Source organism: Xyrauchen texanus, chromosome 48 (genome assembly GCF_025860055.1).
Source record: "Xyrauchen texanus isolate HMW12.3.18 chromosome 48, RBS_HiC_50CHRs, whole genome shotgun sequence".
Lineage (NCBI taxonomy): Eukaryota > Metazoa > Chordata > Actinopteri > Cypriniformes > Catostomidae > Xyrauchen > Xyrauchen texanus.
In genome coordinates, this window is record NC_068323.1 from 7,607,742 (window position 1) to 7,631,633 (window position 23,892).

The following is a 23,892-nucleotide window of genomic DNA, read 5'->3' on the forward strand; positions in this document are numbered from 1 at the left end:
TTCAATCGGAGAGCTCTCTAAATCAATTGTAGAGCTCGGCAATTGAATTTTTACTAGTGACATTTGAATCGGAGAGCTCTCTAAATCAATTGTAGAGCTCTGCAATTGAATTTTTACTAGTGACAATTCAATCGGAGAGCTCTCTAAATCAATTGTAGAACTCGGCAATTGAATTTTTAATAGTGACAATTCAATCGGAGAGCTCTCTAAATCAATTGTAGAGCTCTGCAATTGAATTTTTAATAGTGACAATTCAATCGGAGAGCTCTCTAAATCAATTGTAGAGCTCTGCAATTGAATTTTTACTAGTGAAAATTCAATCGGAGAGCTCTCTAAATCAATTGTAGAACTCGGCAATTGAATTTTTACTAGTGACAATTGAATCGGAGAGCTCTCTAAATCAATTGTAGAGCTCGGCAATTGAATTTTTACTAGTGACAATTCAATCGGAGAGCTCTCTAAATCAATTGTAGAGCTCGGCAATTGAATTTTTAATAGTGACAATTGAATCGGAGAGTCTCTAAATCAATTGTAGAGCTCGGCAATTGAATTTTTAATAGTGACAATTCAATCGGAGAGCTCTCTAAATCAATTGTAGAGCTCGGCAATTGCATTTTTAATAGTGACAATTCAATCTGAGAGCTCTCTAAATCAATTGTAGAGCTCGGCAATTGAATTTTTAATAGTGACAATTCAATCGGAGAGCTCTCTAAATCAATTGTAGAACTCGGCAATTGAATTTTTAATAGTGACAATTCAATCGGAGAGCTCTCTAAATCAATTGTAGAGCTCGGCAATTGAATTTTTAATAGTGAAAATTCAATCGGAGAGCTCTCTAAATCAATTGTAGAACTCGGCAATTGAATTTTTAATAGTGACAATTCAATCGGAGAGCTCTCTAAATCAATTGTAGAGCTCGGCAATTGAATTTTTAATAGTGAAAATTCAATCGGAGAGCTCTCTAAATCAATTGTAGAACTCGGCAATTGAATTTTTAATAGTGACAATTCAATCGGAGAGCTCTCTAAATCAATTGTAGAGCTCTGCAATTGATTTTTTTCTAGTAACAGTGCTATTTTATAGCTCTCTAATTTATTTCTTACTAGTAAAAATGCAATTACGACGTGTGACGCAATGATTTGTCATCCACTCCAATTCAAAACACAATTACAGATATCTATAATTAATCTTGTAATAGTTTAGATATTTGGTGTTTTTTATTGAATAATTACATTATTATTACTTGTGCAAATAATCTTTCCTGATATCAACAATTGAACGAGTAAAAATGCTATTTTTGAATGAATTCAAATGGCTCAGTAATAGTTGACTGCACATTAAACTGGAATAATAGAAAGCATTTTAATATATAGAAAAGCATGAAATACTTTCCCCCATTTCTGATTCACTCCTTAAGAGAACACAACATCTCTGAAATTGATGTCTGTGCTCATTGAAAACTGATGCATGAAGTTGTCATTAATTGGTTTGTATTAATATATACTTATATTAATTAATCATTTTCATTTAGTGATACACTGGGGTGCAAAATTACACCCACTAGTGGATGCAATTAGACGTAAGCAAATGTGTAATATACCAAATACTAAAACATTGTTTTTCAACATTTCAGTCAAATTGTTATGTCTATAATATAATTTGTACTAAAAATATTGTAATTCATTATTTATCAAAGCATTTTCACTTGTGAGGGAACAATTTTGGACCCCACTAATTTTACATTATGTCATGTTTTCCAGCCCCGTCCACTCTGCCCGTTCCCATCATCACCGGAGTCTCTTCTCAATGTTCTTCATCATCTGAAAGTTCATCTAAATGTGTGTTGCTGTGTTCAGTGGTGAATGTGACACATGTGACTCTCTCCTGGTACAAAGGAAACAGTTTATTGTCCTCCATCAGTGTGTCTGATCTCAACAGCAGTCTCTCTCTACCTCTGGAGGTGGAATATCAGGAGAACAACATCTACAGCTGTGTGATCAACAATCCCATCAGAAACCAGACTAAACATCTCGACATTAATGAAGTCTGTCAGATGTGTTCAGGTAGGACAGTAGTGAAGTCCAGAGGTTTTTATTCACTGAGGATTACAAATGTTCAAATATTTCACAAATAAAAGTAGTGTTGACTCATGTTGAATCTTGTTGTTGGTGGTGAAATGTTTGCTGTTGCACATTTGTAAAGGTCAGACGGTCATGTCAAAGTTACTCTAACGTTTGTCCTCCGTGCTTTATTACAGACACTCGTCTGCATATATTTCTGAGTATAGTGGCTATAATAATAGTGCTGTTGTTTACGGCTCTGGTTTGGAGAATATGTGTCAGCAAGAAACACAAGATATCAAAACAAGAAGGCAAGTATTACCACAAACATAACACAGTGAGAGAAATGTGTGCTTTCCCTGTTAAACACCTTTTAAACACATTTTCTGTTGATGAAAAGTTGATAAAACTATTTTATTATTGTTAAAACAGCCCAAACTCAAGAGGAAGAGATCCATTATTCAACGATAACTTTCTGTCCACAAAGTCTCCAACATGAGGTAAGATGTCGTATCATTGAGTGAAGTCTGTCTTCCCATAATAATAATAATAATAAACTCTCCATTTCAGCAAATTAGACAAAAACTCAAACTCAATCACTTCTGCACGGTGATTTTCGGTGCCATTTTTAATGAAATTAGAGCGAATAGTGTGTTCACACTACAGAGTGCTTCTGCTAGTACCCCAATGATGTACTTTTTCATCCGAAATAAAGGAGTGTGGCTTGACGGACGCCTCCTGAATGCTGCGCTCGCGGCTTGCCGCATGTAGCGGAGGGGGCGGAGTTATCTGGCCTGAAAAAGCAATTGTTATTAACGGGAAATGTGGTAACTAGCGAAACTTTTGTGAAGACAGCAGTTCACAAATGTGAGTTTACATTGTTGGACTGTAAGTTGATTAGCATGCTAAAGCTATCGTCTCTCATGCATTTGAAACGTCACTTCCGTCAGCTCAATACAGTGAATGAGTGAATGTTTCTGTGTGGTAAGTGAAACTAAGAGTTACATTTAAGACAAAACACTTCATATGGAAGAGTGCACCATGCGTCATTTGGGACACAACTTAAGATCCGTGTTTGCATGCTTAAGATTAAATCAAATATTGATTTTTCTTTTTGGCTGCTTGTGCTTCTCTATTAATATTTGGCATACAATATTAACATACTGTGTATGTTGTTCAGACAGCACACACAGTACTAAAGAAAAGGTACAGTTGGCAATATGTCACAGTAGGGGCATCGTTTAATTTGGGGGAAAACAAATAAAGTGGTGACCACACCCATTTAATCCTCTTAGGAAAATGAGAAAAATCTGATACATTTTTGCAATGAAAAACATGCTAAAAAGAAAATGTTAAAAGAGAGCTAAATCATAAACATTTGAATCGCAGTTCATGCTAATTGGAGAATGATCTGATTTCTGCTGTATTTCAACAAGATTTTGGTTTATTTATATTCAGGCTGTAGCCTTATAAAACTCACATATTCACATTGTGTCTGGACTGACACGTGCTCTTTGTATGTTTACATTACTGTCCAGTTGCCAAAACGGCTCTTGTTTTAGTAATACAATTTCTTGTTTAGTAATTAATAATTCTGAGCAATCGGGTTATATTTTGGGCCCAAGCACTGAGGAGGAGGACCTGTTGTTCTTCTAAGCAATATTATTATTATTACATTTATTTATCCTTCAACATGCCTTTATTTTCTTAGAAACCTGAAAGATTCAAGAAAGTCTACAGCAGTGGCTAAGCCAAGGGGAGGGGGCCCCACCCCACCCACCCAAATTAGACCCAGGCCCACCCAGAGTATTAGAGATTATTTTTATACTTCAACTGTATATTTATAAAATAGTTAAAAATGCATAAATTCGGGGTCTGTGTATCTCAGCGAGTATTGACTCTGACTATCTCCCCTGGAGTTGCGAGTTCGAATCCAGGGCGTGCTGAGTGACTCCAGTCAGGTCTCCTAAGCAACCAAACTGGCCCGGTTGCTAGGGAGGGTAGAGTCACATGGGGTAACCTCCTCGTGGTCACGATTAGTGGTTCTCGCTCTCAATGGGGCGTGTGGTAAGTTGTGTGTGGATCGTGGAGAGTAGCATGAGCCTCCACATGCTGTGAGTCTCCGCGGTGTCATGCACAACGAGTCACGTGATCAGATGCGCGGATTGACGGTCTCAGAAGCGGAGACAACTGGGACTTGTCCTCCGCCACCCGGACTGAGGCGAGTAACCGTGCCACCACGAGGACCTAGTAAACAGTGGGAATCGGGCATGCCAAATTGGGGAGAAAAGAGGATAAATTCTGCTTTCTGAAAGTGTGAAAGAACTGTTTGAAAGCGCCGCATCTCTGTTGTTAAGAGAAACATTTGGGCAATTAGTTTTTAATTGAGGCCCACCCAAAAGTAATTTCCTGGCTACACTCTTGGTCTACAGCATACACAGTCAATATTATCTATTGGCAGATTTTGAAAAATATAATTGTAATTCAAATCATCTCAACTTTAAGAAAAAAACTACTTTCAGTATGCCCTGATTAATTACCCTCGAGCCACCTTTTTACTGTCTCCAAGCTTTTACTGACACATGACTGGCATATTTCTCCCCCTAGTGGCAGAAGATTGAATTCACTGGGAGAAACTACAAAAGATTTGCTACCAAATCTCATAAATGACATTTTTGCATGTGATATTGTTGAGCAGATGGATGAATTAAATGAAATGCATTATTAATATTCACTCAGTATATTTGATTACTATAATTATGACCATTATTCATTGTTAATAATATTGTTTTATAGTCATTTACAATGATTCAGCAAATGAAATGTGTCCTGAGTTGTGTGCTCTGTCTCAGCGGATGTCAGTTGAGAATGCATTATTTATTTATTTATTTGTTGCTGCTAACCTGATTTATTGCACGTCCACTGAAGTCTGTTGTCTTTCGTAATGTGTGCATCTGTGGCATTAACACTGTTATTGTGTCTGTGGTGTCTAAATTGTTCTTTCCTCTCTGTTTATCTCAGAAGTCTGATGAAGCAGATAACATCGTGTACTCGAGGATTGTGACATAATATGAGGATCTGACGGTCTGTCAGCTGCACAGGGTCGAGTACACATGATTTATGCATCAGCTGTCACCCCGCAGCTCTTGGTTGGGTGATCGCTGAAGATAAAACTGATTTGGGACTGGTTAGTATCTGGATTGGAAAGCTTCAAAACAAAGGTTGCTGCTGGAAGAGATGTTGGCCGGCCAGCAGGGGGTGCTCGTCCTGTGTTCTGCAGTACTGTGAGGGCAACTTTGACATGAATAGGAATGCTAACGGGTAACACTTCATGTATTATCGGCCAGTTTAGTGACAGACACAATACTATAAAACTAACATACTGACTCTCTCAGGGGGATTCTGGAAAAGTGTGTTTCTATTTCAGTGCGGGCATTTTCTTACAAGATTGAATTTAACCCTTGTGTGTCGATAAAAAAGTTACTCAGAGGTCCTTATTTTCCATATACTAAATGCTAAGGGTATTTTTTTTTTATTATCACAGTCTGGGATATGTCAATGATTAGAAACAATATTGATTTTGATGCATTATTATTTTTTGTGCAAAAAACTCACTCATGACCTTAATGTCTGTGTCATCAGTCCTGATCATAACTACCAAATATTCATTCATTTACAGGATTTTAACCCTTTAAATGCCAGTTTTTTTTAAATATATAATATCACTGTTGTTTTACACACACACACACACACACACACACACACACACACACACACACACACACACACACACACACACACACACACGTTGGTGCAGCTATCATTATGAGGACTCTCCATAGACCTAAACCTAATCCTCACAAAAAACGTTCCGTATTTTTACATTTTCAATAAAACATTGTTTAATATGTTTTTTTTTTAAGCCATTTGAATTATGGGGACACTAGAAATGTCCTCAAAAAGCACATTTATAGCATAATTGTTCCCTTGTAATGACCAGTTTGTAACCTAAAAAAAGTCCTCATAAACCACTTAACCCTGCCCACACACACACACACACACACACACACATTTCTCAATACACAATCATAAAAAACACACTCTGACATCCACATCAACACACACACACACACACACACACACACACAATTTTAGCTGCATCATTTATTCAGTTGTCCTGCAGGTCTCTATAATACAGTAAACAGAAAATAGGGGAAAAGCTTGTATTTGCTCCACAGGCTAAACATGAGAAAAATGGCGCCACCTGGTGGAAAAATAAATAATCAAAATGTTTAAATCAGGGCTTCAGAATAAAAGCATAATATCACAGAATTCATGATTTTATGCTTTAATGGCTCTAGGATCAAATATTGTTTTAATGGGTTTCAATGAAGACATTTGTGTCCTGAAGGTCCCGAGTGTGACTATATTGTGTCCTCAGTATGTTATAGATGTATTAGAGGAACTGAGGTTAAAATATCAAAATTCCCCCAAAAATACACATTAACAGCCAAAATGATCAAAAGGAACAAGGGTTAATGCACGTCACTGTCTACTAGTGAATCTAAAATGTTTTAACTCTTTATTGGGACGGATTATTCTTAAAGTGTACATTTGATATATTTTGTGTGTAAATAGTATCAAGCTGCAGATATTGTACATGAATTATAATGTTATTTCCTCAAATGATTTGTAAATGGATTTATGCAACTGATCTTGAGCTGTTTGTTGCTTTTCTTATTCAACATCTCACAGGCTGTTGCCTCATACTTGATATTCACAGATTTCACTTTGTGTCTGAACTGACACGTGCATTTTGTCTGCTTCATTTATTGTCCATTAATATTTCTCCTTTATATGATGTTTATTTAAATATAATGTTTGGATCTGTTTTGATTATTTGTTTATGACTCAGTATTTAAAATATCTTTCTTTATTTAATGTGAATAATCTGTAATCCAGTTACTTGACTGATCATTTTCAGATTATATTTTTATATCGGAATATATTTTTGGAGTGTGGATTATTTCAATGTTTTGCTCTTTTTTAATGTATTGATTTAATGGTCATAAACGCTTTATTCTTGACAGTGTGGATGTTCAGTAGCATTTATGAATCTTTTATAATATATTTATTGTAAATTCAGCATAATATTCATTTTCATCACGTGATGTTCATTTTATAACCATATTCAGATTATTCAGTGATCATCTGTAATAATGAGTCCACAAGTGTGTTCTGTATATCTCAGATGTATATCATATTTATAGATGTTGTCTATACGCTCGTGCGGGACAGTGTGCACCAGTCATTCAGATCATTTAAGAATTGCACTTTACACACTTTAATCTGCTTTTCTGATGTTTGAAGGAAAGGAAGTTAAATGCTGTCCTCTAGTGTTCATCAGGATATTGTTTACAGGTCATGTGTGACACAATCAATCATTTTATTAATTCATCAAGATTTTAATATTTGCATCTATTCCCCAAATCTGCAGAAGTTCAGAGAGTTTCTGTCTCAGAATAAATGAGTGCTTGATGTTTCTCCTGAAGGTCTTCATGACTCCATCGTGGTCATTCGCTGTCCGTGGTGCTGAAGAGCTTCTGGGGCATCAAGCCGGCGCTATTATAGAAAACATATATTTTTATTTCTATTTTATATTCAATTTTTCATTACAGTTTAGTTTCGTTTTCGTTAGTTTTCACAGTTTGTCTGTTAGTTTCAGTTTAGTTCGTTTTTATTTTAGTTTTAGTATTTTTATGGCTGCCAAAGCTGAACGGTTACTGGTGTAGTTTAAAAAGTGTAACATCATTATGTTTCTCTGGGCAGTCTTGTGTGACGTCTATCTGATGGTGTTTTCATGTTTAATGTAACGGGGTTAAAAGGGAAAGGAGGCCGCGAGAACCGGCTTGAAGGTGTTACTCAGTAACTCATAATTTAATAGTGAATTTAAAGCAAAAGCAAAATAAGAAACAAACATGCAGGACAGCTGCCCGTAACACTCTCTCTCTCTCAAACTGCCGTCTCCGGTTGCCTTTATCCCTCACTCGCCTCATCAGGCTGATTGGGGTCCGGGCGTGCCCCACCCCGCCCTCCTCCGTGCTACACGTGACAAACATCATTTAAGCATTTCATTAAATGATTATAAATCATTACTAAACTGTGGGGAGTAAACAATTAAAGGGATAGTTCACCCCCCAAAAATTAAGCTCTCTAATAATTTACTCACCCTCAGGCCATCCCTGATGTGCAAGACTTTATTTCTTGCGCCGAGCACAAATGAAGATTTTTAGAGGAATATTTGCGCTCTGTTGGTCCTCACGATGCAAGTTAATAAGGGACAAAACTTTGAAGCTCCAAAAAGCACATAAATGTTACGCAAACGACTCCAGTGGTGTAATCCATGTCTTCAGAAGTGATGTGATATGTGTGAGTGAACAGATCAATATTTAAGTCCCTTTTTACTGTAAATCTTGACATCAGTCTCCTTGTTTATCGATTATATTTCCCAGCAGCATCTGGCACTTTACGAACCGTACACGTGCAATCGAGCTTGAAATCATGATCATTCCTGAACACGGCAAGTTCAAGATGTGCAGTGAAAAGGGAAATTTACATTTTGTTCTCGCCTAAAACAGATTAGATCACTTCAGAAGACTTGGATTAAACCACTGGAGTTTTATGGATTACTTTTATGCTGCATTTATGTGCTTTTCAGACCCCATTCACTTCCATTGCATGGACCAACAGAGCTGAAATATTCTTCTAAAAATCTTCATTTGTGTTCAGATGAAGAAAGAAAGTCATACACATCTGGGATGGCCTGGATCTTTTTGAGGTTTAAATGGATGATTTTCACTTCGGGATGTGTGGAAGAACTCATTTCATGACCACTGGTGGGAAAAGAAATGGTAAAGAAAATGACAGAAATTTGAGGTAAATCTTGTAAAGATTATAAACAAGTAAATATGAACTTAATGTTATGATGTGAAAGTGTAGAAGAAAATATAAAAATTATTTTTTCTAGAGAACCAGTTTTCCTCTGTCCCACTTTACCAGAAGGCCCTGCTGCTTAAATGCATCTGGGATTTGGTCGATAGAGGATCTTCAGAAATGTCTGTTTTTGACTAAGGTGGAAGACATCTGAAGCTTTCTTCAAAGGTATCATTTTAATTTATGTGTTGTTTGTATAAGAATACAAAGTGTCAAGAAAATAAACATTTCCTAAATTGTCCCACTTTGCCCTTATTCACCATATTATGTCAAAAACGAAAATTAATTTGAGAAAATTTTTAGTTTAGTTTTTGTTTTTGTTAACTATAATAACACTGCATCAAGGTTATGATTGATATGACACTTATTGACTGTTAGCAACAATATGCATCTAAACACGAGGCTTGTAACAAGGATTTGTGCAGCTGGTTTTACTGGAGATGATGTAATGCTGCTAAACTTCTTCACTGGTAGTCCACTGTTACTCTGTGAACTTATTAAGTTGAATTTGTATATGTGTAAACTCTGATCTTCAGCTGGTCTAATTTTAACCAGATTTATTAGAGCATTTAACATATGCAGACTGTGGTGAGTTTACAAGGTGAACACAAGAGGGAGCTCTTGACAACAATTGAAATCTAGTGCAGGTGAGGAGCTTCTAATCCAGGGGTGCCCACACTTTTTTACGTGATGATCTACTTTTGAATGACCAACTCAATACGATCTACCAACTAAAAAAAACAGTTTTGTTTAAAAAAAAAAAATGCTTGTTGGGACTACTGCATTTATGCCTACATGGAATTCATCTTCTAATTAATAAAAAAATATATAATAATGTTCAATGTTGATATCATTCAATTTTAAAACGAAACCCAAAACACCTACAGCACAATAGATTACAATAGCCAGGGCATTTACCTTATTCTGATGACTTGCACTGAATTGAATCAGACAGTTTTGTATAATCCGGGCATTAGCTGCTGGTAGCTAGCCTCAAAAACTGCTAGCATCGCAATTTCGCGCTCTGTTCTCAGAAGCCCTTGGAAGGCGCGAACCTAGTTGTCATGGCAACTGAATAAACAAAAATCTCGCCTGGTCAAAATGTACTCGTCAAGTGCAAGTCAAACAGAAACTAAAATATGGAAAAAACATTATATTTATTTGTATTAAAATTTAACGAAATACATTTAAATTTTGTGCGATCTACCAGCATTGCCTTAGCGATCGACGTGTTGGGCACCCCTGATCTAATCACTTGTCTAACTATGTTGACAGGATTCAATATATATATATATTAACACTACTGAAGCAATGGAGTAAACGAATCCTTCAGTACAAGCGGTCACTTGCATAATAAAAAATAATAAAGAAGAATGTGACACATTTACTCTTATCATGTATTTTTTCACAATGCAAGCTACAGTAAACATTGGACTAATAATAAAACAATTTATTTTAATTGTGGCTTAATAAAAATGGAAATTATGAAAATGAAAAAAGATCTCAGGTAGTTTGGAGTTTCAAACACATGTTGGTATAATTTGTATATGTACACCAGAGGGAGCTCTTGACATTTGAATAGTATGAGAGATCTATCAGATGCATGTAGTTTCTGACACACCAGCACACGTGATGCAGAAGTGTATTGAACAGACATTAAAATACAAAACACTCATAAAATCAATAGTTCCTAAGGGGCTTTTGACAGGCCCTCACTTATATTTATTTACGGCTTTAAATCTGGGGTGTAGATTCCGGGGGGGATGGGGGTAGGTAACAAAACAAGCAAGTATAACCCCCCAATGTTTAAACCATGATCAACTAAATCTTTTAATATCGAAAATAATTAATAACTCATTGCAGAATCCACACCAGGATCTTCATGCACTTTGACACACCCCCTACTCTGTTTCTGAGTCAAAGTGTTTCTGTGGTCTTCTTTATTTAGGTCAGTTTAGAGTATTGAGTCTGAACTCAAACACATGATTTGATGAGAGATGTTTGAGGCAGGTGTGGATGTTTGTGACCAGGATGTTCTGCGGTTTTAGTTTGAGATTTTGAGAAAGCGAACTGTAGGATTATTTCTTGACTTTCTGTTGTTCACTACCGTGTCAGATGGAGTTTGACGTTTTCAAACTTTTGAAGAATATTATGATGTCACACAGTGCTTTCTTCTGTCTGTGTATGTTCATCACAAAATGTGAGTGAGGTTCATTTTATTTCTGTTTGTGTGTGTGTGTGTGTGTGTGTGTGTGTGTGTGTGTTTTATTTAAACACTTTTTACAATGCAAAATATTATTTATGACTAATCATATATCTGATAAACAACAAAAAGGTGATATTTAGAGTTTCTTTATTCATTTGGCTTGTTCAGAGTTAAATTTGACATGGTTGGTGTAATTTGTTATTGTCAGTGTAATTGGGGTTAAACAGGATTTGGTGTTTTATATCTGAAATCTTTGTGTGTTTTAGATGTTTTGACTGATAATTCAGATGAATTGAAGACAGTTTTGGAGGGAGATTCTGTCACTCTACACACTAATATTACTGAAGTACAGAGAGATTATCAGATACTGTGGAAGTTTGGACCTCGAAACACTCGAATAGCTGAAATCTTTAAAAGGGACCAAATAAACTTTATTTCGGTCAGTAATGATGAAATATTCAGAGATAAACTGCAACTGAACAATCAGACTGGATCTCTCACCATCAAGAACATCACAATCACTCATACTGGACTTTATCAGCTTGAGATGATCCGCAATGGAGGAACTTCAGTGAAGAGATTCAGTGTTACTGTATACGGTGAGTAAACTGAAGAAGTCATGTTATACACGTCATGAGTGTTTATTGATTTTATTTCATGTCTAAACTTGTGTGCGGTGGGCTGGAGTAAAGTCTTGTGAGTAGTCAGTGTGTGTTTGGTCATTAAGCTGATCAGTGATCAGTTTGTTCAGATGCTGGACACACTGTAAAACACCACAGACTGATGACTGAGTTTCATTTTAAACACATTATGGATCTTTAACCAGTCTTAATTGATCCGTTTATTATTCAGTGATTACAAGCTCATGAACAAACTGATTTGGAGGTTCAAAAATCCCCCAAGATGCACTAGTGCTGATGGCAGTATGCTTTCATCTCATGTTTTCCAGCTCGTCTGCCCATTCCCATCATCACCGGAGTCTCTTCTCGATGTTCTTCATCATCTGAAAGTTCATCTAAATGTGTGTTGGTGTGTTCAGTGGAGAATGTGACACATGTGACTCTCTCCTGGTACAAAGGAAACAGTTTATTGTCCTCCATCAGTGTGTCTGATCTCAACAGTCTCTCTCTACCTCTGGAGGTGGAATATCAGGAGAACAACATCTACAGCTGTGTGATCAACAATCCCATCAGAAACCAGATTAAACATCTCGACATTAATGAAGTCTGTCAGATGTGTCCAGGTGTGATTATTCTACATTGTTTTGAACTGAAATTGATATTTTTCTGGAGTTGTTTCTGGGTGAAGTCACATTGGGACTCTTTTTATCTCATATATCACAGATATTACAGTATCTCTGCAGCGCTCATATAATATACCGCTGATAATAGTTGCTGTCGTCCCGGTGTTCGTGTCTGCATGTGTGATTTACTGTTGCTGCAGGAAATGTAGAAAACAAAGACAAGCAGGAAAGTATTATCTGTTACTGATCAAAAAATCTGCATAAAAAAGTGCCAAAATAAGGTTAATAAACGGTTTTATTAGTCTTATTATTGTTTTCCATTTGATTGAATTGTTGTTATAGATAATTGCTGATGAGGTCAGTGATGTTTGTGTAACTGATGTTAATCTCACACTGACTCACATGTGTTTGTGTTTGTAGATCAGACAATCAAAGTGACACAAAACAAGACAGAATACACACAGATCATCTATTACAGTCTTCAGATGACAGATCTGTCACAGGTCAGTGATTCATTACTCATGATAGTGTCTGATTAAGTGCTTCAATGTGCAATTATAAGAATATTTTATTAATATCTGCAATGATTGTGTTTGTTTGATCAGTTTGTGTTTAATGATTCTCTTTTACTCTTAATAGAAATCAAATCAGTTCATGAACACAACTGTGAATGCTGTGACGTATCAACACACAACACAATGAAACTCAACACAGCAGCTGTTCTGCATCATTATTAGTGTTAATAAAATAAATATAATTGCAGTTTAGGCTAAATGTCCTGCTGAAAAATATGTTTAATAACTGAACTGTAAATGTTTTTCAATAGTTAGAATTGGTTGAACAAAATCTTTGAATCTAAAAATGAAGAAAAATCATGAATCTAATAACAAAAACTGAAAATGTTCCACTTTTAAAAAGTGTTTGAAATAAATATGCTGTTCAATTAAACAGTGTGTGTTTGAATTAAATGAGTGCAGGTGAAATATAACTCAAGTTTTCTGTGTCATTACACTGACATTAATAAATACACATGCACACAAACCCTGTTTAGCTGCTGTTATTGAGGTCAGTAAATGTGTGTGTGTGTGTGCGTGCGTGAGTGTGTGTGTGTGTGTGTGTGTGTGTGTGTGTGTGTGTGTGGAAAATGTTGGTTTTCTTTGTGCATCCACAAATGAACCTCATAACGTCAACACAAGTGTGTGAAAGATCATCTTAAAGTTTGAATGTGTTTGTTTAATACATGTGTTTCTAGTGAAGTGTAATTCAGTTATTAAGTGTCAGAATGAGTTGCTCTCCTCTCTGTGCGGTTCTTCCTTTGTGGTGAGTGACTTTAAGAAATAATTTTTTAATAGTTTTGCACTTTTTATCAGTAAATGTGGAGTTAAATTGACAGATGGATTGAAGTCAGTGTCAGTGATGGATGGAGATTCTGTCACTCTACACACTGATCTTACTGAAATACAGAGAGATGATCACATACTGTGGATGTTTGGACCTGAAGAGACTCAAATAGCTGAAATCATTAATCGTATTCTCTTTATATATGATAATAATGAGATAAATAGAGACAGACGGCTTATAGAAATACAGACAGGATCTCTCACCATCCGAAATTCAGAATCAAACACTCTTTATAAAATAACTGTCATCAACTGAGGCATCTCATACAAGATATTCAACATTACTGTCTATGGTGGGTTAAATACAGTATTACTTCAGTATCAGTTGTTGTAGCTTTTAGAAAGTGTTTATGTACATGTTGTTTATGCCAACTGATCATTTGTATAATATGTACAATAAGAGAAAATGTTGCTGTCCTTTTCTGCATATCGTGGCGGCATTTGCAGAGGGGACTCTGACCAAGAGGAGACACGGGTCTACCGTCAGGGATGCAATCCTCAAGTGGGCAATACTCTGTTCGGAGACAAACACCGTTCCCCTTCTGCTGTCCCCCGAAACAGACAAAGAGCTGCTTGGAGCATCTAAAGCTCCCCGAGTAGATATGCAAAGCATGTACCAGACAGAGCAACGACAAGGCTGGGTGTGCCTCCTCCCAGGGCAGTGTTTGAAGGTTTACCACATGATCTTTAAAGTGGGTAGTGGGAACCTTGGGCACAAGGTGGAGGTGGACAACTGCCACTCCAATCTCTCCTACAGGAAGGAAAGCACTGACCTGACTGCACAACTCTGTGGGTCTTCACCTCGGGAAGAAAACCAATTCGTGTATTTTTGCTCTAAGGGAACCACTGCCAGTAGAAATGCTGTGTCCGTCCAAGGGCGGAACAAGTTTCAGCAGATCAGCTTGAAAGCCACGCGATGCGTGCCGTGGCACCATGCCCATCTAGGGACTCGAGTCTGAAGCCATTGCTGAAGCGGTCTCATATGCATCAATCCGAGGGGCATAAAGGATGACTTATGTTCCAAGAGCCTCTGAAATAGTTTCAGAGGGACCACTGTTCTCCCCTGAATGCCTTCAGGCAATCCAGCACCGAGTGTGCACGCTCGTTTGTGAGACAAGCAGTCATAGCGACCGAGTACAACTACATTCCCAGAAAAGAGATGCTCTGCTTGCTCTTTTCCCAGTGGACCAGAAGCCCCAATCGGCTGATGCGGGTGAGCACCAGGTCCCTGTGTGCACAACAGATCTCGAGAGTGAGCTAGGATCAGCCAGTCATCGAGATAGTTGAGGATGCAGAAGCCCACTTTCCAGGGCAAGGGCTGCCTCTGCGACCTTCATGAAGACGCAAGGTGACAGGGACAGACCGAAGTGGTGGACCTTGAACTGATTAGCCTGACCCTCGAAGGCAAACCGAAGGAACGGTCTGCGACGAGGCAGGATCGAGACATGAAAGTACGTGTCTTTCAGGTCTACCGCGGCAAACCAATCGTGAAGGACCACCCTCGTGCAGCTCTTTCAATGCCTTGGCCTAGTGGACCTGTAGGAGCATGCAGAGTGAAGGCGGCCCGCCCCGCAGCACTATAAGCCTCCACCTTCAGAGACGACATAGTCTTACAGGCCTTGGGTGGGAACCTAGGATGGTTCACAAGTGCACCGCAATCGCCTGCTCCATCTGGCGAACATCCGTGTGGCCCCTAGCCACGCCGTCGAGGGTGGTGAGAGCAGCAGAATATGAAAGTCTGGTCCTGGCAGTGAAAGCTATACACCACATCTTTGAAATTTCTTCATGCACCTCCAGGAAGAAAGGCACCAGGGCGGAGCATGGCCGTGAGTGGCGCTCCGACCCCTGGAACCAATCATCAAGCCGTGAGGGTTCAGGACGGGGTGGAGGGTTCCACTCTAGCCCGACACTCATGGCAGCTCAGGCAAGCATTGCCGTCAGTTTGGCATCAGCCTCAGACTGGGTGGAAGGAGGCAGCCCAGCCGAATCCTCCGCGATCGGACTGAAGCAGCCTGCTCTCTGATGCCGCTATCGATATCTCATCCTCCTCCTGTGTGCCAAATGAGATGTCAAACCCACTCTGAGGTGGGCCATCTGGTCATACCAGAACTCAACCGGGGCACACGAGTGTGTTGGGGAATGGGAGGTCCGTGTGGATTCTCCCAGCGGAGTTTCTTCCATTGAAGTCCCCAAATCGCTACCAGTGCTAACCGTTGTGGTCTTGTGTCCCCAGGCAGCAGAACCGAGGTGGGGTGCGGAGTGACTCTGAGGAAGGAAAGCTGTGATCACAACGTGGCCATAGTCATGTTCTCACAGTGCGGACATGAACCATCCAAGAATGCTGTCTCAGTGTGTCTGGTTGTCAGGGAGCTGGGACTCCCTGACCACCTGGAGCAGTGGAGTCGCTGCCAGGGGCGGAGGAGTGTCCCCACGTGCTGCCAGAAAAGTGAAGGGGCGTTCTGTCCGCTTGGTGTCGGAGGTTTGACTCCGGTCCACCCGAGGAGGAGTGGCTGTCGTCCGCCTGATAGTGTGGAGGAGTGATCGGGGACCATGAGATGGCGCATCAGAGAACCGGTGAGTGAGTTTATTTTTCTCTCTCTCTCCTCTCTCTCTGATGCTCCGTGTTGGCCTTTCCCTCGCCCCACCCGTGTATCCCCTTTGTTTTTTGTTTTTCCCCTCCTGTCTCCTCCCAGGACGTGGGCAGTCGGGGTGCAAGGCATTATGTACGTCATGCCGGGGGATCAAGCATGCTTTTAATATCGAAAATAATGAATAACTCATTGCAGAATCCACACCAGGATCTTCATGACTTTGACACACCACCTACTCTGTTTCTGAGTCAAAGTGTTTCTGTGGTCTTCTTTATTTAGGTCAGTTTAGAGTATTGAGTCTGAACTCAAACACATGATTTGATGAGAGATGTTTGAGGCAGGTGTGGATGTTTGTGATCAGGATGTTCTGCGTTTATAGTTTGAGATTTTGAGAAAGCGGACTGTCGGATTATTTCTTGACTTTCTGTTGTTCACTATCGTGTCAGATGGAGTTTGACTTTTCAAACTTTTGAAGAATATTATGATGTCACACAGTGCTTTCTTCTGTCTGTGTATGTTCATCACAAAATGTAAGTGAGGTTAATTTTACTTCTGTTTATGTGTGTGTGTGTGTGTGTGTGTGTGTGTTTTATTTAAACACTTTTTACATTGCACAATATTATTTATGACTAATCATATATCTGATAAACAACAAAAAGGTGATATTTAGAGTTTCTTTATTCATTTGGCTTGTTCAGAGTTAAATTTGACATGGTTGTTGTAATTTGTTATTGTCAGTGTAATTGGGGTTGAACAGGATTTGGTGTTTTATTTCTGAAATCTTTGTGTGTTTTAGATGTTTTGTGTGATAATTCAGATGAATTGAAGACAGTTTTGGAGGGAGACTCTGTCACTCTACACACTAATATTACTGAAGTACAGAGAGATTATCAGATACTTTGGAGGTTTGGACCTCGAAACATTCGAATAGCTCAATTAATTAAAAGTGACCAAATAAACTATATATGGGTCAGTAATGATGAAATATTCAGAGATAAACTGCAACTGAACAATCAGACTGGATCTCTCACCATCAAGAACATCACAATCACTCATACTGGACTTTATCAGCTTGAGATGATCCGCAATGGAGGAACTTCAGTGAAGAGATTCAGTGTTACTGTATACGGTGAGTAAACTGAAGAAGTCATGTTATACACGTCATGAGTGTTTATTGATTTTATTTCATGTCTAAACTTGTGTGCGGTGGGCTGGAATAAAGTCTTGTGAGTAGTCAGTGTGTGTTTGGTCATTAAGCTGATCAGTGATCAGTTTGTTCAGATGCTGGACACACTGTAAAACACCACAGACTGATGATTGACTTTCATTTTAAACACATAATGGATCTTTAACCAGTCTTAATTGATCCGTTTATTATTCATTGATTACAAGCTCATGAACAAACTGATTTGGAGGTTAAAAAATCCCCCAAGATGCACTAGTGCTGATGGCAGTATGCTTTCATCTCATGTTTTCCAGCTCCTCTTCCTGTTCCTGACATTACCAATAACTGTTCATCATCATCATCATCAGAGAGATCGTCACGCTCTAAATGTGTGTTGGTGTGTTCAGTGGAGAATGTGGCACATGTGACTCTCTCCTGGTACAAAGGAAACAGTTTATTGTCCTCCATCAGTGTGTCTGATCTCAACAGCAGTCTCTCTCTACCTCTGGAGGTGGAATATCAGGAGAACAACATCTACAGCTGTGTGATCAACAATCCCATCAGAAACCAGATTAAACATCTCGACATTAATGAAGTCTGTCAGATGTGTTCAGGTGTGATTATTCTACATTGTTTTGAACTGTAATTGATATTTTTCTGGTGTTGTTTCTGGGTGAAGTCACATTGGGACACTTTTTATCTCTTGGTTCATTACAGAATCTGTTCAGTGCTCATATCATATACGGCTGATAATAGTTGCTGTCGTCCCGGTGTTCGTGTCTGCATGTGTGATTTACTGTTGCTGCAGGAAATGTAGAAAACAAAGACAATTGGGCAAGTATTATCTGTAACTGATCAAAAAATCTGCATAAAAAAGTGCCAAAATAAGGTTAATAAACAGTTTTATTATTCTTATTATTGTTTTCTATTTGATTGAATTGTTGTTATAGATAATTGCTGATGAGGTCAGTGATGTTTGTGTAACTGATGTTAATCTCACACTGACTCACATGTGTTTGTGTTTGTAGATCAGACAATCAAAGTGACACAAAACAAGACAGAATACACACAGATCATCTATTACAGTCTTCAGATGACAGATCTGTCACAGGTCAGTGATTCATTACTCATGATAGTGTCTGATTAAGTGCTTCAATGTGCAATTATAAGAATATTTTATTAATATCTGCAATGATTGTGTTTGTTTGATCAGTTTGTGTTTAATGATTCTCTTTTACTCTTAATAGAAATCAAATCAGTTCATGAACACAACTGTGAATGCTGTGACGTATCAACACACAACACAATGAAACTCAACACAGCAGCTGTTCTGCATCATTATTAGTGTTAATAAAATAAATATAATTGCAGTTTAGGCTAAATGTCCTGCTGAAAAATATGTTTAATAACTGAACTGTAAATGTTTTTCAATAGTTAGAATTGGTTGAACAAAAATGGTTTAATGTAAAAATGAAGAAAATTCATGAATCTAATAACAATATTCCACTTTTAAAAACTGTTTGAAATAAATATGCTGTTAAATTAAACAGTGTGTGTTTGAATTAAATTAGTGCAGGTGAAATATAACCCAAGTTTTCTTTGTGCATCCACAAATGAACCTCATAACGTCAACACAAGTGTGTGAAAGCTCATCTTAAAGTTTGAATGAGTTTGTTTAATACATGTGTTTCTAGTGAAGTGTAATTCAGTTATTAAGTGTCAGAATGAGTTGCTCTCGTCTGTGTGCGGTTCTTCCTTTGTGGTGAGTGACTTCAGTATCAGTTGTTGTAGCTTTTAGCAAGTGTTTATGTGCATGTTGTTTATGCCAACTGATCATTTGTATAATATGTACAATACGAGAAAATGTTGCTGTCCTTTTCAGCATATCGTGGCGGCATTTGCAGAGGGGACTCTGACCAAGAGGAGACACGGGTCTACCGTCAGGGATGCAATCCTCAAGTGGGCAATCCTCTGTTCGGAGACAAACACCGTTCCCCTTCTGCTGTCTCCCGAAACAGACAAAGAGCTGCTCGGAGCATCTAAAGCTCCCCGAGTAGATATGCAAAGCATGTACCAGACAGAGCAATGACAAGGCTGGGTGTGCCTCCTCCCGGGGCAGCGCTTTTAGGTTCACCACCTGATCTTTAAAGGGGGTAGTGGGAACTTTGGGCACATAGCCCGGCCAGGGTCTCAGGATCATGTGACAGTGTGTTGGACCGAACTCTAGGCACGTATCGCTAACAGAGAATGCTTGCAGGTCCCTAACCCTCTTGATGGAGGTGAGCGCAGTCAGGAGGACCGTCTTCAAGGAGAGGGCTTTCAGCTCAACTGACTCTAAGGGCTCGAAAGGGGCCTACCCCCGTGAAGGACGGGACTCAACAGGTGGTGGTGGGGTGGTGGAGGTTGCTGTGTTAGCACACTGAAACAGCAATGTGATAGATTGTGAGCAGACTTATAAAGCAATGACTTACATGTGATTGGCTGGGAGTTAGCCAGCTAATGGTGCGATGATGTACAGCTGCTAGTCTAGAACTACGCTGCGCTTACATAGATTGAAGAAAATTGTGCAAAAGCAGAAACTGAATATATTGAATGATGAATTTAAAACAGAATGATTTCTTTATTTTTCTTGTGTGGTTTTTGTGGTTGGTTTGTCAATGTTTGGTCTTTATTAATTATTTTATGAGTACAATAAGATTGGGCACACTCAATATAAATGGTGCACAAGAAAGCAGGAAGAGAGTAATGCTTTTTGAACTAATAAGACAAAAGAAATATGATTTGATGTTGGTTCAAGAAACCCATAGTGATGTTAAAAATGAAAGTGACTGGAAGATGGAATGGGATGGGGAAGTTATTTATGTCATGAAAGTTCATCTAGTGGTGGTGTAGCGGTCCTTTTTCAAAAACATTTGAAACCTTTATCATATGAGCTTGAACACATTGTTGAATTGGAACAACTTGGAATGTCTGGAGAATCAGAATTTTCAAGATGCTCAAAGTTAAGTGTTATATAAATGTTGTGTATAGGTTTTAAATAAAACAACTCTTAAGGAACAAAGGGATACAGTGTGGAGAGAAAACTGGGGTTGGAAGATGATGTAAAACCTGTATGGAGAATCGTTTACAAACCACCATTAGTAAAATGCACCGGTGATCTTCAGTGTATAATACTGCACGACAATTGCTGTAAAAGCATTTGTGAATACTACTAAATCTAATCTAATGTGTCGGATGAGTGTCCTTTCTGTAAAATAAGGGAAACATTTTTCACTGCTTTTTTAGAATGTTAAAGATCGAATAATTTGTTTAGTGTACTTAAATTAATGTCTTTTCATTTCGGTGAAAGTTTCTCCATTCAGAGCTTCATTCTTGGTCCAAGTTATAGAGCATCCCAAAGAAGTGAAAGTCTTTTGCTAAACTTCTTAATTGGACAAGATAAAATAGTTATTTATATTACAAGGATAAAAAGTTAGAAGGTAGAGAAGGGCAGAAAGTCGAGATGGTTTTTAAAATTTTGGTGAAATGTCGGGTTCTGATTGATTTTAAGATTTATAAGTTGATTTATGGTTATGAAAATGTTTTGCAACGGTGGTGTAACGCTGTGTAGCTGACAATGGCAATGACAAAGACAATGTGTAGGACCCAAGTGCAGATTTATTACCAAAAAGATGATGATGATACAAGAAACCCTATTTACTCGTGAACACGAACTAAACTAGACATAGACTGGAAACGGGACATGACTAGGGCTCTGTTACACAAACTATCATCATCACTAGAGCTATGTAACACTGTGTTACCATCAATACTAGACAAGAGACAATGGCAAACATGAGGGCTTAAATACATGGACATGGGGAAACATAAGCCAAAAAAAAACAGAACTGATAACAAAGTAATCAAACAATGAAAACAAGACACATGAAGACGGAGGGAAAACAGGACATCACATGACTAGGAAACAGGAACTTAACAAGAATTTCAAAATAAAAGCACACAAACAAAAAGGTGGGTGTATAATGAAGCTATTTGCACAGTTGTGGATGGAATGTTGTTTTTTGGGATTGGAATAAGTATTGTGTGTGTGTAGAAGAAATCATGTTATGTGGAAACACAAAAATGTAGAAAATGTGATTATAATTTAAAATCTATACTGTGAGGTTGCTCTTATGATTCAATAAATTTGTTGTGAAACTCAAAAACTCTCTCTCTCTCTCTCTCTCTCTCTCTCTCTCTCTCTCTCTCTCTCTCTCTCTTTGGTATGCAGAAAAGATAAAAAGTTCCTAACTCTCAGGGGAGTTATGTTACATTGAATCTGACCTCTCTCTCTCTCTCTCTCTCTTTGGTATGCAGAGACAAAGAACGTGATGAACTTTAGACGTGCATCTGGCACATACAAGCTCAGTTTATATCAAAGTGATACTTGTGTGGTGTTTTTACAGTATAAATATACAGCATATATGTAGATCTTCATTTATATATATTTGCAGTATATTTATGTATACTGTAGAACCACATTCACACACACACACACACACACACACACACACATACACACACACACACACACACACACACACACACACACACACACGCACACATCCATACATGCATACAGTTAGTCTGAATGTGTTGCAGTTGCATGTGGGTGAGAGGTATGTTCTCACATGACCCTCGGCCTGACTTCAGTAAATATATTTACTGGAAAATTAATTCATGTGAATTCTTCACAGATTTAAAAACAAAGGCATCAGGTCAGAAGTGAAGCAGGGTGAATTTTTATTGAATTAAATGGATATATTATACAGATGTTGCTGCTGATCAAACTCTACATTAAACAAACATGAGATTAAGGATGAACTTGCAGAATACAAAGAAGGAAATCTGTCATTTAGCGCCTGGATTTGGACATTTCACAACACATACAGCACAAAAATATGCCATTCTCCGCTCAGGTGAGAGTTTTGTGGTTCTATGAGCGCTTCTTTACCTCAGATCAATAAAAAACCAGATCTCACGAAAATCCGTACATAATTTACCAGTGGGCTATATCATATGGTCTCGTACAATTTATCTTTGATTTTTCTCTTTTCATGAGCTGAAAACACGTTCCAACATCACAAGAAATGGTTAAAACTCTCACATTCATCACTGAATCAAGTATTTGAAAAGAAAAATCCAAGTCGAGTTATTCTGGAAAAATCCTGGTAAAGTCTTTTACTTTCTGGTAAAACTGGAAGAGCGAGACAACGAGCCAAAACACCTCTTCAGTATTTGAATTACACGTGTTTCCACGATGTTCAACTTCCTTGTTTTAACACAGAATGGGAGTAAAACTATGGTATCAAAACCTTATAAAACCCCAAACTTTCCTCACCCATAACTGTGATCATTTGTCTAAGATATTCATCAGATAGGATGATTGGAGCATAATAGGATTAAATTATGCATGCATTGATAATGAGTGGGTCACATGAAACATGAGAGTGAGAGAGAGAGGGAGAGAGAAAGAGAGAGAGAGAGTGAGAGAGAGAGAGTGAGAGAGAGAGAGAGAGAGAGAGAGAGAGAGAGAGAGAGAGAGAGAGAGAGAGAGAGAGAGAGAGAGACTTAACTTGGCTTCAGAGAGAGACTTTCAAACTAAATCAATTTTCTCTCATGAGCAACATTTACAGGGTTATATTTTTTTTAATTGGAAATTAGCATTTAAAAAAAAAAGCTTTACCTCACATCTAAACATTTATGTACTTGCTAAAGTGTGATTTTTCATTTATTTATTTATAATTATTGAAGTCGATAAGAATATGATTCATTGTACAGTTCTGATGAACCTCTGTTTGCTGGTCACCAAAGGTACTGTACAAACATCTTTCATGCAGTTTATAGAACAATTGATCTTTTGTGTTTTAGGGACTTAAAAGGTCTGAAGAAAATAATGATGATAATCAAACGTCTTATAATTGTATTTATATTGAGTGTTTTTCATTATGGAAACTTCTCACTTAAATGTCAAGAACTTAAATTTATGATTATTTTACAGTTGTTTTTTTTAATCTATCAAAATGTTTGTCTTTGCATTTTCTCTGTTTTACTGGTTTAATGAATTAAAGTCTGTATTTGAGGGGGACTTGAATGTTTCTGTTTGTTCTTCAGGTGTGTTTGGTGTTGATATGGATGAATTGAAGACAGTTTTGGAGGGAGATTCTGTCACTCTACACACTAATATTACTGAAA

General features: G+C 38.0%; 3 protein-coding genes across 6 annotated transcripts in view; all 3 read left to right on the forward strand.

The window, feature by feature from the left end:
• LOC127639583 (natural killer cell receptor 2B4-like) overlaps positions 1-23,892 on the forward strand; it is a 73,180-nt gene that overhangs the window by 21,368 nt on the left and 27,920 nt on the right. The window contains exons 3-6 of one of the 3 annotated variants that reach the window (XM_052121676.1): positions 1,761-2,063; positions 2,258-2,371; positions 2,493-2,560; positions 5,082-6,530. In XM_052121676.1, the coding sequence (XP_051977636.1) occupies positions 1,761-2,063; positions 2,258-2,371; positions 2,493-2,560; positions 5,082-5,129 (533 nt within the window). In that variant the 3' untranslated portion in view covers positions 5,130-6,530. Of the gene's footprint in view, positions 1-1,760; positions 2,064-2,257; positions 2,372-2,492; positions 2,561-5,081; positions 6,973-23,892 lie in introns of those variants that run through there. The other 2 variants (XM_052121678.1, XM_052121679.1) reach the window with 2 other exon arrangements.
• LOC127639481 (uncharacterized) overlaps positions 11,208-23,892 on the forward strand; it is a 52,713-nt gene continuing 40,028 nt past the window's right edge. Inside the window, exon 1 of the mRNA XM_052121532.1 lies at positions 11,208-11,253. Within this exon, the coding sequence (XP_051977492.1) occupies positions 11,208-11,253 (46 nt within the window). The remainder of the gene's footprint in view (positions 11,254-23,892) is intronic.
• On the forward strand, positions 12,786-19,127 carry LOC127639580 (hepatocyte cell adhesion molecule-like). 2 transcript variants are annotated; one of them, XM_052121664.1, is made up of 7 exons: positions 12,786-13,005; positions 16,136-16,476; positions 17,290-17,622; positions 17,973-18,272; positions 18,376-18,492; positions 18,687-18,769; positions 18,906-19,127. In XM_052121664.1, exons 2-7 carry the CDS (start codon positions 16,458-16,460, stop codon positions 18,966-18,968), a joined length of 915 nt encoding a protein of 304 aa, XP_051977624.1. In that variant the 5' UTR covers positions 12,786-13,005; positions 16,136-16,457; the 3' UTR covers positions 18,969-19,127. The 2 variants fall into 2 exon arrangements, with proteins under 2 accessions (XP_051977624.1, XP_051977623.1); XM_052121663.1 differs by lacking the exons at positions 12,786-13,005; positions 16,136-16,476 and adding an exon at positions 16,885-17,023.

Excerpts from the sequence above, each read along its gene's own strand:
- LOC127639580 (XM_052121663.1), top strand. The coding sequence starts at position 16,975 with ATGATGTCACACAGTGCTTTCTTCTGTCTGTGTATGTTCATCACAAAA. Across the intron at positions 18,493-18,686 it reads TAGAAAACAAAGACAATTGG|ATCAGACAATCAAAGTGACA; the intron begins GCAAGTATTATC and ends TTGTGTTTGTAG. Across the intron at positions 18,770-18,905 it reads AGATGACAGATCTGTCACAG|AAATCAAATCAGTTCATGAA; the intron begins GTCAGTGATTCA and ends TACTCTTAATAG.